This window comes from Nipponia nippon, unplaced genomic scaffold (genome assembly GCF_047370975.1).
Source record: "Nipponia nippon isolate SJK-2023a ecotype South Korea unplaced genomic scaffold, ASM4737097v1 scaffold_5, whole genome shotgun sequence".
In the NCBI taxonomy this organism is placed as follows: domain Eukaryota; kingdom Metazoa; phylum Chordata; class Aves; order Pelecaniformes; family Threskiornithidae; genus Nipponia; species Nipponia nippon.
The window spans coordinates 17,105,258-17,120,050 of record NW_028262369.1 but is presented as its reverse complement, the minus strand read 5'-3'; the positions used below and the strand labels follow the sequence as shown (position 1 = coordinate 17,120,050).

The 14,793-nt window shown below is 41.9% G+C and overlaps 1 protein-coding gene across 2 annotated transcripts; it reads right to left on the bottom strand.

The window, feature by feature from the left end:
* Positions 1-472: 472 nt before the first annotated feature.
* On the bottom strand, positions 473-14,708 carry CIAO3 (cytosolic iron-sulfur assembly component 3). Of its 2 annotated transcripts, none has more exons than XM_087734384.1 (11): positions 14,581-14,708; positions 12,940-13,035; positions 11,223-11,366; positions 10,765-10,897; positions 10,228-10,362; positions 9,763-9,881; positions 8,475-8,604; positions 8,158-8,230; positions 4,700-4,837; positions 3,482-3,639; positions 473-2,475 (listed from the first exon to the last, which is right to left on the bottom strand). In XM_087734384.1, exons 1-11 carry the CDS (start codon positions 14,644-14,646, stop codon positions 2,237-2,239), a joined length of 1,431 nt encoding a protein of 476 aa, XP_087590510.1. In that variant the 5' UTR covers positions 14,647-14,708; the 3' UTR covers positions 473-2,236. The 2 variants fall into 2 exon arrangements, with proteins under 2 accessions (XP_087590510.1, XP_087590511.1); XM_087734385.1 differs by lacking the exon at positions 14,581-14,708 and adding an exon at positions 13,232-14,539 and having other exon boundaries at positions 10,756-10,897.
* Positions 14,709-14,793: the final 85 nt, after the last annotated feature.

The window sequence follows — 14,793 nt, the reverse complement described above, 5'->3', positions numbered from 1 at the left end:
GGACGCCCAGGAGTGCCTGTAGGAGCTGAGGTCTCTGCATGATCTGAGTGGAGAGTCCTTGGACGGCTTTCGCAGTGTGCATGTTGGTAACCTGATAACTGGAGAAAAGACAAAATGTAGACCCCCAATTGTTTAATCTACAGCTAACTTTTAGCTTTATTTCTTTGTGCCCTTCTGGCCTGACGTGCATGTTCTCAACAGAAACAGAATGTGTTTCTTTTGCACTGATGTAGAGAGTTTATGATCTCAGCACTTCAGCATATTGGACTGACTTTGCATTAGCAGTGGTATCTCTTGCTGTAGATAAAGATTCTGTGGTTTAGCATAACACTGTGTGTTATAAATCTATGCATGGAAAAGGGCATTCACTGCAACTACCAACTTGCTTGTAAAATGAACAGGGTGGGGAGGGGGAAGCAGTGGGAGATTCTTGCCTTATGAACACTGTGAATTCACCAATTGATCAGCAACACCTGAAAAATGTAAAGCTTTTAATTAAAAACATTTAAAAAAATGTCTTTTACACTGTTGGCTTACTTATAATAAAGAGGGGAGGAGGCTTTGAGAAGGACACAGGCAAGTACTGCCAGAGAAGCCGTAACAAGAGGCAGGTCAAGGTCTGACAGCTTTGCTTTTTGACAGCCCTAAGCTCAAGGTCTGCAGTAAGTGGGTGAGGGTGATCTTTGAAGAGGGCCCGGGCAAGGTTTCAGTCTGGGCTAGAGGCAGTAACCAGCTCCATCTATTTGCTCTGAAGAACAAAGCAATGTGGCAGCTTTGTTTTCAGTTTTCGTCCACTTAGCTCTACTTTCTGCACAGTCCTTCTTCCTCGCATAGCAGTAAGTGGAAAAAGGAGAAATAATTAAGTGATTCAATAATGTCATTCTGAAGTTCATGTTCACTTGCAGCTACAGCAGTCACAAGGAGAGATTCCACATCTGCCAGCGTCCCTTCCCCTCGCATTCAGGTACAGCTGCAAATCCTCCCCACACGCACTGTAACTCCAGAAAAACTGATATTCAGATTAAATAGACCACAACAGAGTTATTCATTCAGTAGTTTTTCTGCATATAGTTTTGAAAATACCCGTATGTAAAAAATACAGATAGCAAGACAGACACGTCATCTCCAGTAACAAAAGACCAAATCTGTTTCACATCCATCTGTCTTCTGGCAAGGCATCGTAATGCGCTGCATTAAACCAGATGTGTTTTTACTAACCTCTTGGATTGTTCTGGTAAACTACTTGTTGTAATGATTACATCTCACAGCTTGCTTCTATTAACTTTTGTAAAGTAACACCTTTCAGAGACACCAAGGACTTAGTCCTTTATTGGAAAGAAAGTTGGCAGTAAGTTCTTACTTGAAACACTGTAAAAAATTGTTTTCTCTGCATGTAGGGATATTATCCATCAGTATCCGGCTGTTGAGGATGGGGTAGATGTGACAATTCTGTGACTCTCTCTACAGTGTATTTAGGGAGAACAAGAGAGAGATGTAATTGCCCACAGTTATAGACAATTGTTGTAATTAAAGGGAAAAAAAAAAAAACACTGTAGCTTTTTCTTCTTAAACATTCATTCAAGTCACATTTCAGCAGGCAGTAAAACAGCTCTACAGATGCTGCTTCTCACGTCATCCCAGGCTGCTGGTACCCACCCCCTCTGCCAGGGCCAGGATACTGCAGCTGGACCTCAAGGGCAGCCAGTCGGGGCAGTGAAATGGAAAAACAGAACCCAAGGTCTCATTAGACCATTTATAACTAAATGAGGATGTCCCGACAGAGACAGGTGTAAAACTCAGTGCTGTGAAAATACAGCAAGGCCTGGACAAGTAATACTCTCACGTAGCATAAAGCTCATGTCAGCGAGGCTACAGTCCACTGCAACCCAAATCCTTCAGTACCTTAAATTCATTGGTTCTCGTAGGAGTAGGGTTGTAAAGGGAGTGCAGATTTAGTCCTTAAAGACCGTGCAGAGGCTAGGATGCGTCACTGCTTCTTTTGATGTGTGTTTTAAGTCAGTGTTTGGTTTTTATTTACATCATTTCAATAATTATAAAGCTGTAGGAATTAATATTGCCTGCCTATAGGCACATTACCTTCTCATCCCTAACAAGAGTCAGAAATCGCAAACTCCCAGTGATGGCACAGAACTTGTAGCTGTCTTTTGAGAATCTTAAATATAACTGAGTTAAAAAGGCACCGAGTATCTGTATCTGGGCTTCACAGCATCAGTCTTCACCATTTGATATTAAATCCAGTGCTTGTTTTCTCCACTGCGTGGTACTCTGTATGCAAAGCTTTCGCAGCCTTTTCTGACTCCACGCCACCCAGCCACTGCTCATACAGTTCGCTTACAGTCTGGTTCTTCTCTGGAATTTCAGTCTTAAGAGACTCATACAACCTCTCAACTTGCTGAAGCTGGTCCTTGCTGGATTCACCATCTGGTTTGATCTGACCACCTCCATTTAAACAGCCTATGTGCAACAAAGTGAGAAAACATCACTGAGTTTAGAAAGCACTTCAGCTTTATCAGAAAAAAAGAAACCAACTACAGTTAATTTACTCTGCACCTGCAAACAGTTACAGACATGAAAACACCATTATAATTGTGGTCTACTCCCCAGTTATCTAACACCAGCAGGGCAGGCTGTAGCCCTACAGGGGAGATTGTTGGCCTGGTGTGCCCCAGTGCTAATTCAGCCTGCAGCCAGCTGTGAGAGAGGGCTGCCGAGGCAGGCTGTGACCTGCCAGGGAGAGAGAGCTCTGGCTCTCATCTCCTGCCTCCAGAAAAGGGCCAGAACACAGCCCAGGTGAGAACAGCCTTGGGGTCTCAACTGAAGGTAAGATGAACACCCCTGGGGTATGTTCTGGGTTTGCTGTTGGGGCGGAGGCGTGCTATGAGCCGAGCTACGCAGCGTGCAGTTGCCCTAAGCAGCGTCCCGGTGCTGAGCAGCCCTCTGGGCTGGGAGTTGCGCAGACCCTTGGGGAGAAAGCAGTTGCTCGAGAGTAGCAAGGGTGGCAGCTCAGCGTCACTTCAGGCTGGGTTCAAGCTGCCTGTGCTCTCTGCTAGCAGATTCAAAGAGAACGAGGAGAGAGAAAAAGGAGGGCTCGCACAAAGCGGAAAAGGGAATAAAATAGTCAGAAAGAGACTTTCTTCACCAGCCATAGCAAGTGTTCTCTAAAAGCATAATGGTCAATTTTTTAGACCTCCTTAAAAGCACTAGTTGTGCAAATTTTGTGCAATAGAATTTAACTGTAATTACTTAAATCCTGAAGAATTACTAGTTTCTAGGTAAGAAAATCTACACGCAAACAACTTTGAAATTCTGATGCTGTGATTATCGCGTCTCAAGAATTTGAAGGCTTTGCCACAATATTCAGGACATGAGACATTGCCTATTGTTCTTATATTTTAGTTATAATTTCATATAACTTCTTACAGCTATGGACTTTAATGGTGAAATCCCTGTGCAGTCTTACCTGATGGGCAGGCCATGACTTCAACATAGTGATAGGGCGATTTCCCTCGTTTCAGCTTTTGCACTAAGTTCTGTATGTTTCGAAACCCATATGCCAAAGCAAACTGGAGCAGGACTACTCCATCCTTCTCCAGTGTCACCTCCTGGAAGTCCTTGTTTCTGAGGAACAAGAGCAGAGAAAATGTCTTATCCAAATTAACTTCTATTTTAAACTTCAAAGAGCCCTGTGCTAAAACAAAGTTCTTTGTGAAATCTTATGCAAGAAAGCTGTCCTAGTTCTTTGCCACCCAAACAAAACAGATGAAGGAACTCACTTACAGATCCTTTTCCAGTCTTGTTTGAGGACCTGCCACCTGAACTGAGTTTGCTGAAGAACACATGTGTTGAATAAATGCTTAAAAGCCAAGCAAATGGAGCCTAAACAAAAGTTTCATTGTGACAGGCCTTCTGAGTTGGCTTCAGCCAACTTATGCATTAGTGAGGACACTGAGAAAACTTTTAAATTGTGGTAGGTCGTAAAACCAGGGAGCAAACCATTATTGAAGGCTTCCAGACTCCTAAGGTTAGTGGAAATACCTGTTCCTGATAAAAGAGCAAGTAATTTTAATCAAGTATTTCATATTGAGACTCAGAGGGACTGTTTCTTCTGCTTCCTAGACCAGAGAATCCTAAACATAAATAGTGCTAATCAGGGATAGAATTCATTACAAATGGTACATTAATATTATAAATGGGAAGGTAGAAGGAATCTCAGCTGAATGAGCCTCCATGCCCAAACTCGAGTGACTTTGTTTTCTGTCTTACCACAACATAGCTAAAACTGAGCCCCAAAGCCCCGACACAAGATTTTCTGTTCTGTGATAGCTAGATCAGTAACAAATCTACTTTATTGGTTTGACTGCAGGTGAAGAAGCCCAGATTCATGTGAGCCCTGTCTTCTAAATTACTCTAAAAATTGACTGCAACTTGATACTGGGAAAATCCAAAAGGCCAAAATAAAGTGTGTGGGTGGTGAAGGGGCTGGAAGTCTCCAAGGGAAAGGCTGCATGGAGCGCTTGCTGATTTATTGCTCAGCAACTGTGGGAGTAAGAAGCCAATTCCCATGCCTTGAAGTAAAATGTTTAACATTGCAATGAAAGTTTCAGCCCATTAGGAAGATAACTGCATGAACAGAATTGCAATAAAAATAGCGCTTTCTGTAGGACCTTAAACTTCTTACTTTAAAGGTTTGTACTGAATTGTATCCACTTGAATTCCAAAGAGTTCCTTGGCTGCATGTTTGTATATGTGCTCCAAATAGCCACCAGAGCCACCTCCCGAGTGGCTAGTGAGCTCCTCTTCTGCAGCACTACTAAACCTGGGGGAAAGGAAGAAAGCAAGCAGTTTTAGGGGAATCTTTGATAAAACAGAACAGCCAGCACAAACACAAAGGTCCAGGGGACTCAAAAGCAACAGAACAAGCCACAGACCAGCTCCCTTTGAGCTCCTAGCTTTTCCCTTTCTCCTGGGAACCAACTATTTATGGCTTCAGAGCCCAGCAGGTTTAACCCTGTGCTGCCTAGCATCCTTTGGGTCAAGCTCAGTGGAAATACTGTCCCATGCCACAACAAGGCCTGACCCATGCACTGCCAACTTAACCTTCACTTACCAAAAATATGTTTGGGAATGTTTGAGTTACAAGGGCAGTTATCTGACATGCATATTTTGTTAGCTTCCTGTTTAATACCTCTACAAACATCCTGGGTTTTGCTTGGAAATGGGAGGAGGGAAATGATGAAGCAATGGTGGTATGGGTCTCTGCAACCTATGCTTCTCTTGGAGAACACTACCCAGCAGAAGTCCTGTCTCAGTCAAGAGACATCTCAGCAGTGCTACAGCTTTTCCGCAACATCAACAAAAGCAGAGTTCATTATTGAAAGCTCTGTTTCTGTGTTACAACACATTTTTTGAAACCAGATACTTTAGATGTGGTTGCTGGGATGTGAGAGAACATTTCTGGGAGGTATCAGTGCTATGATCACAAGCACAGAGAGATGAAATCCGTGTTGCTGTGGTTTCATGTGCTTAATGTTATGTAACAACGTTCACAGTTTACGAACAAACCTAACGATGCCAGGACATTTGCTCCATGTGCGCCTGTCCTCAGCGGGATCCTGGTTCACGTTCAACACGTTTTTGATGCTGAACAACTACATTAACATAAGTTCTGTAATACTAGTTCTGCACAAATAATTCCACCTCGCTGGCATGCCAAAACACAACCAGCTATTCAGAGGTCAAGATAATGTTTCTTGAGAACAGCTCACCAGATGGAAGCCACAACAATAGCTTTTGTTATGAGAGAATAACAAGATGAGGGATCTGCTTATAAGCACTCATCAGGTAGTGACACTTGCATTCTCCTGCTAACAGCTGCAGAAGGGAAAACACTTGAATTCCGGCCAAACAGCTTCAAGTCAAGTCGAAGATGTTGCCTCTTGCAGATAAAATCTTAGCTTTGGAAGAACTGCAGAAGGCAACACTTTAGCCTGCAATCACCCTCAGAAACTATTTTTAATTTGATCTTGTTTACAGGAACTGAGCTTCATTAACAAAATGTTTCAGTGTGTCTGGCCTCACGTACTGCTACTCTCTTAAAATGAGGCTGCCAGTAAGCTTCAGTGCTGGCCTGGAGCAAACGGTTATACCAGCAAAAGTCCTGGGATTTCTGGCATTTTATCTCATTCTTGCTGCCAAATGTAATAACCTCTTAATGGGCTTTTCCACGTGCTGGAGGATAAAGCAGAACAACAGCCACTGGACTGCTTATGTGAACGCTCCAAGTTCTGAGGAATACGTGCTGTTTGTAACCAGTCAATTTACTGAGTATGTTAAAGCTAGCAAAAGGTTATAGAGCCACTTTATCACCACAAGCATGAGGCCTAGTGCTCAGAATGTACTCCTAAGAAGCTGGCCAGAGATTTTTATCAAGTAATTAGACATTCAGTTCTACGTTATAACTGACACTTCCATAATGTCATTTCCTAAGGGAACCCAAACACTTCAGAATCTTTTTTTCTCCTCAATTTTCTGTTAGTGGTGTAACAATAAAGCAGGTAGAACAGAAGTACTTGTTTACATGAGCAGCTTTTGAAGCTGTTCTTTTGGGACTCAACCATGCAGACATTTATTATAGCTGAGGATACTTTTCTTTTTTGATGTGAAAGCAATCTGTGCATATGCTATGTCAGAAAAAGACACTTAATCCTGGAAAAAGTGTGCATAAATAGTTCTGTGCTAGTAAATTTGTTACGTGAAACCCACACCTACTGATCCACTGAAATGCAGCAGAAGGAAACCAAGGCTCTGGGCATGCACATTATTTTAAATGTCTTTTTTAAATTAAGTATCCCTTACATGAAGGGGATTGGATGGCAATAGACCGTCTCTATCTCACATTCTGCTTCTTTTCAGAAGCACAGGAGTGACCAATGTTTATAACAATTAAAACTAATCTAGGAAATAGGCTGCATGTAAGGATGCTTCCCTTCACAGCTCTGTCAACATACATGTGCTGATCAGACAATTCTTGAGCAAAGGCTGCCAATGGCACTTGGTTGTACCAGGAAGACTTGAAGCCTATTTAGAAAGAAACGAAATTTCCAAACAAGAGTGTCACATCTGCAAGGGGTACAGCTGAAAACAGACTAGTGTCACATTCCAATCATGTGCTAGATGCTGCATATTTGGGGTATCAAAATCTCTCCTAAAAACTTAGGGAGCCTGAGCAGTAAATTTTTGAATCATGTACTTAATCATCTTTCGTAGTTCTTAAAGGTTGCCGCACATGTAGCCTTTCTATTTATTAATGTGCGAAGTGCTACAAAGACATTTCTTTTAAACTGAAGAAGAGAATGCTTTGGTTTAGTGTTCAGCGTGGAACCACCACTGCATGTGAATTTAGACGAGTAAAATGGGATTTTAATGTTTCCGTAGTCACTTAGATCTCTGCGCAGTTGTCACTTACCAGATGTTACTTTTCAGTTGAAGCAACTGAAGTCTCATCTGGTTTGCACATGTTTTAGATATCTTTTTTTTTTTTTCCCCACAAATATAGACTCCTAGAGATTAGCTGAGTGACCTAAATATTTCTTATTTACGCTTTAATTCTGGAATCCCTACAGTAGCTCTGATAACTAGAACAGATACAAGCAAACTGAGTACAGTGCAATAACAGGCTTCTTTTTAGCAAACTCTTCTCACTGATCTACATTTTTTTCACTTTTCAAAGCTTGCAGGTAGATTTTTGTGGGATTCCACCAGCTATACTGTAACAGTAACTGAAGTAAATGACTGTCATACAATTCGTACTTTTCTGCATGATTATTCTGCCATTATACTCTTCTGAGCTAATTCTAGCAATCCAGCTAATTTACAGTGAGAGCTGCTAATCCTTGGACTACTAAAATCTAGAACAAATAGTTATAGATTCTCCAAAAGTGGAAATTCATCATATTCTGTAGATTAAGTATTTTAATGCACAATTGTACTGATTGAAGTGACACAAGAAAAGAAATCAAATGCAAACACATGCAGCCTTGTGTAGAACAGTAGTGGAAAGGCAAATTCTGTTGAAGAACTCTATAAATATTGGATGAAAAAACATCACTGAAGATGTAAATGAGATTTTGGTCTTACATGGTATCCAAAGGAGCAGGATCTACCTCTGAGAGAGATACTCCTTCTTGTTCCAACAACTTTAGCACTTCTCCTAAAACAGAACCACAGATATAAAAAGTTATTATTTTGGGGATAAAGGAAAACAAAATCCACAGATAAGTACATAAGACTGCATCTGCAATCTTTACCAGGACATGATTTGCATTATTGAAGTGTAATATACGGCAATATCCACACACTACGTCCTCTATCAGAGACAAAGGGTTTTTGAAACTAGCGAACGCCTTGCTCTGAGGTTTACAGAAATTAGCTGGACTACCTCTGGCTCTGCTTACCTGTGGTGATTACACAGTCCACATCACGAGTTTGGTACTCTTGGTTGAAAAAGTCTGGCCTTGAAGCCTCCAGCTTTTTGTCATAACAGGGCATTACTGTTACATGGTATATCCGATCAGGGGTTAAGTGCTGGAAGAAAGACAAAGCTGTACAGTTGGATTGGCCAATATCAAACCTATCTTGAGAGAGATGTTTTCCAGGTAAAAATGAGAATGATGAAAATAACACCACCATGCCTCTGGAAATACTCTCCACTGCTACTGAACTTTTATTTATATGTATATACACACACACATGCATTTATATTCACATTAAATTATTTCTCTCCTAGAACCCGATTTCAGTTTGCAGCAAGTGTCAGCAGTATGGTCTTTTACAGGTTTCGCCCCCTCTCCTTTTGCTAGTGCAGATGATCCAAACAAAGTCAGTCAGTGAAGTGAATTCCTAATTATGCAGTTAGAGAATATGCTTCCTCCGCGCTACTAAAACCCAGCCCCTGCATCAGCAACTGAGAAATGATCTGGCGTCAGACTAAAACCTCATGACCATCCAAGAAATAAGTACAGGCCAAGGAAACAAGTCATTGACTCAAGGCCATTGTTTCAGTATCTTGTGCCAAATATTCTTAGTAGCTGCCAATTTTTGTAACAAGTATGCAGATGTCAGCATTTACTTAATGCAAGCGTTAAACCACTGCTCATTAATGGACAATAAATCATACAATCAGAAGTGGTGCTTCAGTTTCTTACTGGACAAGTCTAGGTTGTCAGTACAACTCTAGTCTGTAAATATCAAATTTACATTTGGAAAGATTCCAAAGGTTAAAGACTGAGAAGAGAACTAAGTCAAACTGAAACAGAACATTAAGTTGGGAACGAGCAAGTAATTTTTAGACAAGACATGATCTGCACGTATGCACTGACTGAAGTTTTGTCTTAGGATAATTTATTTTAAGTTATTCACCAACTTTGAACAACAAGAAAATACCACACACAGACAAGATGGGAGCACAAGGACACCAAAAACTAACTTTATCTAGCCTTCCCAAATAACACGCAGAGGTTTTAAGCAGTCCATGCAGCATGAGCTTAGTGTTACTGCCCTAGTTGCTAACTTCTCATTAGATAAAATGGAAGTGAGAAAGATGCTGCCTTTGCTGGCTTCTGCAAGATAATTTTAACCTTTAAAATCTAATGTATACCATGTAGCAAAATAAAAAAAAAAATCAGCTTAAAGTGTTCAATTTTAGCAGTTTGCCATTAAGCATAGTATACTTCAGACCCTTACCTGCTGTTCTGCAAAGTGGCCCTTGATCAAGGAGCCCATGACTTGCTGTGGAGACTTGGTGGTACTGATATAAGGAATGATGAAACTACCATGGGTTTTCTCTGCATAGCAGATCCAACCTGGGAAGAGTGTAATTAGCAGATTAAATTAAAAATAACAAGCAACCCTTTACTCTGCTCACCCTCCCCCCAACCCCAGGCTTAGTACCCATTAATAATCATTTTCAGTCTCACTTCAGCACAAAAAGCAAAGGAAGTGTAACACAAAATTCATTTTAGAGAGCTCATTAGGTAACTGTACAGATAATTACTGCTATTAACACCAAGGTCTCTTTGTATTGTGAAAGGAGTAGTCCTCTAAGTAAATTTATCCATTTAAACTTTTCTGACTAACTTTCTGAATTTTTGTTCTAGTGTACTATTAGTATGACATTTTATTATTTCCATAACTAATCTAATACCATACCTGGACAAGCAGAAGCTAGCATTGGCAAGGCCTTTTTGTCTTCAGATTGCTTTCGAAAGCGTTTTACAAACTCTTGTTGGCTCTCCAGTAGGCTGAAGTTTCTTGAGAAAGTTGTATCAAATACATAGTGCACACCTAGGCAGAACAGCATCTGTGTTAAAATTCATCGGAAAGATACAGCAAACTACAACAAAAAGCCTCCAGTCAAACCAGATTCAAACTTATTTCCATCTTATTTACAGGTATCAACCTCTGCAGTTGACAGTGAACCTTCTTCCCTAGCACATCAGCACTGTAAGATGAGCAAAAGTGACAGGAGGACTGCGAATCTAAAATTTGAAGTTCCTTCCTTCCATCACTCCAAGTTTATTATGCGACTGAAGTTGTAGACAGTTTGCATTTTAGCTAACGCCAATTACGAAACATTATGAGTCCATGGAGAGGTTAAATCACACCAACCTTGTGCACTCATAATAGTTATGCTTAACATACACCCCACAGTTCCCTCTGATTAACAGAACGCCATACCACACTTGCCTAAACTCTTCAAGAATGCAGTCAACTTCTTTGCTGTTTCCAGAACACCCATTTTACATCTTGCAGCTAGCGAAGCTCTGGATTGTGGTGAAACAGAAACCACCACCAATTTCTGTTCACTGGGAGAGGCAGTCTTTGAAAAAAACAAACAACACTGTTCAGAACAATATCAATAAGGCACATGCAGAACTTTCAGCACACTAGGACATCAGAAAGTATCTCCCAGCTTAACTTTGAAGTCAGTAACTTACTACATTAAAGGCCCTTTCCAAACCCATGATTACCTTTTAAAAATTGGAAAAAACACAACGGCGCGCTGAGGATGTCCTCAGATCCTTCAGATCTCTGAAACTATTTTTTATGCGCACTGTTTCCACGCATGCTTCTGCAGATGCATCATACCAACCTATTAAGACTTTCAAACTCTGCAGCCTACCTAGCCATGACTTGTCACCTACCTTGTTAAAAGTTAGCATTTTGCAGAGCTCTTCATGGCTCTGTTGAGTGATTAAAATACTCTCTGCTGATGTAATGCAGCCACTACAAGCTAAACAGTCGTTCAGAGTAATTTTAGCCTTCTCCAGTTTTTGTGCTCCTCCATCCTAGAAGGAAACAGATAAGACTCAGTTCTGACCACAGTGTAGAATTAGGTAGCAGTTTTCCCACCTTTACTATATTTAATAACAAAGATGCTGCCATTTTTATGCTCTCGGTCTACCATTTAAAACAAGTATCTTTTATTTTTAGTAAGATGAGGAAGAAGACAAGTATCTTTGAAGTTTGCTGCTTTTAATAGGATTATTTGGCACACAGATGCAAATATGCTGAGGAACTTCAGGAAAATTTTAGCAAGACCAAGAACGTAACTTCCATCAAATACAGAACAGTTGTTTAGGCCACAATTATTGGTGCTATCTGGTGGGCTGATATTGCTCCAAAATATTGAAATTATACTTTCCCAGAAACAAACTGGGTCTATCTTGCTCGGTTTTTCAACTTGTGGGTGGCTGAAGACTGGGTTAGCATGGCTAATGTGCTACAGATTGCAGCTGCTATTTTAACCAGAAAACTGTAGACCACAGAGATCCTAAGCCTTTAAGCACCAGTCTCCAGTGTGCATTGAATATTATGCTGGAGAAAGCATGCCAGCTTTGTCACCTCTATCAGATGCTGCTCATGTTATTGAATAGTACTGGAGCTGTTTCTTCACGGGAACTTGAATTTCACTCCTTCTATACAGATTGTGTAACCAGACTACAAGCTCGCTAACATTTTTAATTGATACTGCGTGCTCTGCAATCTTTCTACGTGCAAAACTTACGTGGACACTGATAGGAGAACTGTATGGCAGCATATCAAAGACAGTGTGTGGCTTGCCACTGGAAGGAAATATTTTTCATAATATTTGACCTGAATAAGTCAGTTTTCCCATGAGACTCTCCTCTTAAACTTCACTTCTCAAAAAAGTCAGAAACAGACCGAGCAATTAGGTACTACTAAATTAAAATTTTAAAATAAGAAACCAGACTTCTGTGGAAGTGCTGTATCCCCCTTTTTTAAGTTGAAGGGTCATCATCTGCTTAAAGTTAAAAGTACCATTTCTAAATGAATTCCCAGCTTGACTAACTCAGAAATGCTAACCTTATCTGTGTAAACAGGAAAATAGTTCTCCAAAACTCGGCATTAATTTTGTAAGCAGGAGGCTTATGAATTCTGCAGGCAATTTAACAAATAATTTCAAATATTATTAAAAAATCAGAGCAAAATTTAAGAGTATCTATTTGAATCTCTTTGTGAGTGAGCACTCCGCTGTATGACATAATGTAATAAGAAAAGACATTGTCTCAAATAATCTAGGAATTGCTAATACTTAAGTATTGATGGCAAAATAGACTTCTCAGCTTATCCGCTCTTATACTGAAAATCATCGCTAATTAATGTCAGTGTTTCAGAGCATAAAAGATTGACACGAAATTGGAATTACTGCTTATAAAACTGGGTAATTAAAAAGTTGGACTTTGGAAAAAAGCTATGAGAATGCTGACAGCAATAGCAACACTTTTCTAATATCTTGGTCTTCTTTGAGGCATTAAATAGCTGTAGACTATTCAAATACTTAACAATACACTCACATTTTCTGGATATTTTACACAATAATGAAGAAAAATCACATACCTGATTGATCTGAAAATAGCTTCCATCTGCTTCAATTCTGATCTTAGCTGCGGCTTTTCCAGGCTTTTTTTCCACTTTGACAGGTTTGATACATTCCTGAAAGAGAAATAAAGTCTGAAAGCGAGGAGATAAGCAACAAAGTGTGGAAAAGGTAGATTTAACAGAAACTAGAATGATCAAACCCAAATACCAGTTCTAGAGTGAATGCCACTTACTCTCCTTTAAGCTACGCTGGATTTACTTACAGCGTCTATAACAACGAAAGGAAAACATAAAAGCAAAAACTGCTTACCCCTTTTTTACAGAAGGAACACTTTTCCAGCATCATACCAAAAACACAGGACAATTTTGCTGTTCTTTCTGAAAACACAGCTGTGTTTTACAGAGCCTTGAAAGGAACAGAGGCTTGCCTGCACTGTCCTCCTCTCTAAAATCTTACAGATGATCATGCATTCTTCACTGCAAATTTTAACCGATGGAGGCGTGGTCACCACAGTCAACATGTGGCTAGTGCCAATGAAGTTTCATTTAACGTCGAAAGGACTCTGACGACCTCAGATGGACTACTTCCAGTTTTCTGTATTGTTCTGTGATGAAGTCTCAAGGGTGTTTTTGCATTTTGTGTGATTTTTATTGTTTAGGCACCTTATGACTCCTTGTCCTACTTCTACAGCTATGATTCTCTTTGCCTTTCACCATCCTTGCTCTGCCAACGTTTTCAGTTTTCAGTTCTCCCCCCACCCCAATTAATCCAGCTTTACTACATTTTGCAAGATTCAAAGACTAGCAGGAACAAGTCATTATGATTCTTCGGTTATGCTCACTGCATAAAACAGTGATCTCTACTTGAAACAGAGAAGTGAAATGAAAGACTTCCCTAGGAAGCCCAAGTACTGCAAGGAGAGTTAATGGGGTTTGCTATGCCCCAGTCCACTGATCTCATTTCAGGATAGTTTTTTCTGCTGTACTTGTCAGCAAATACATCCAGGATTACTATTTTGTACTTTTGCTAGTGCTTGAAGACTCTGAAAGGAATAGTCTTGACCCGTTCTTGCTGCTCACTCCCACCTGCCACCCACTCCTGTATGCTGGCACGAGCATCTGTGCGGCTGAGTAGCGTGTAAGGAAACTTGTTTAGGCTTAAGCTTTTTTTTTTTTTTGGGGGGGGGGGTCTAGATTAACATTTAATAGGGCACTTTCCAGATCGGGGTGGGAATGACCGACTGGCTGCTGGGCCAAGATTTCTCTCTTCAGCTGCTTACAGAGGCTCGCACCGATCAGCGTCGCTGCCCTCTCTGCTCCCTGCGCACCGGCTGGAGGAGGCAGCGAGGGATCTCCGTGGGTTTTTCCTTTTACCGTTTTATTTCGCGGCACCCGAAGGACAGCCGGCCTCGGCCCCTCTCCGCCCCTGTGCCGCCTCCCTCACGCTGCCAGGCCGAGGGGCCCTGCCGAGGCCGAGAGCTGCTGTCCCGGCCGGCGGCACGGCCAGGGCTGTCACCCACCTCCCCCCCCGCAGGCGGCGCCGGCAGGGCCGACCCCGCGGCTCCCGGGGCAGCGGGCAGGGCCGGGCCGCCCCGCCCCGTCACAGGGCCGCGGCCTCTCCCCCGCGGCCGGCCCCGGCAGCCCCCGGCCCGCACCCACCTGGGAGGGCCCGATGTAATCGTCCAGGTCGGTCAGCTGCAGCACCCCGCTGAAGGGAGACGCCATCCCGGCCGCGCCGCCGCCCAGCGCGGCAGCCAGCGGGGGCGGGCCGGGGCTGCCACACTGTCGTAAAAGGGGGAACGCCACACTGCCGGAAAGGAAGGCGGGGCGGAGGTGCGCATGTGCGGGCAGAGCGGGGCGCCCTCCTGCCGC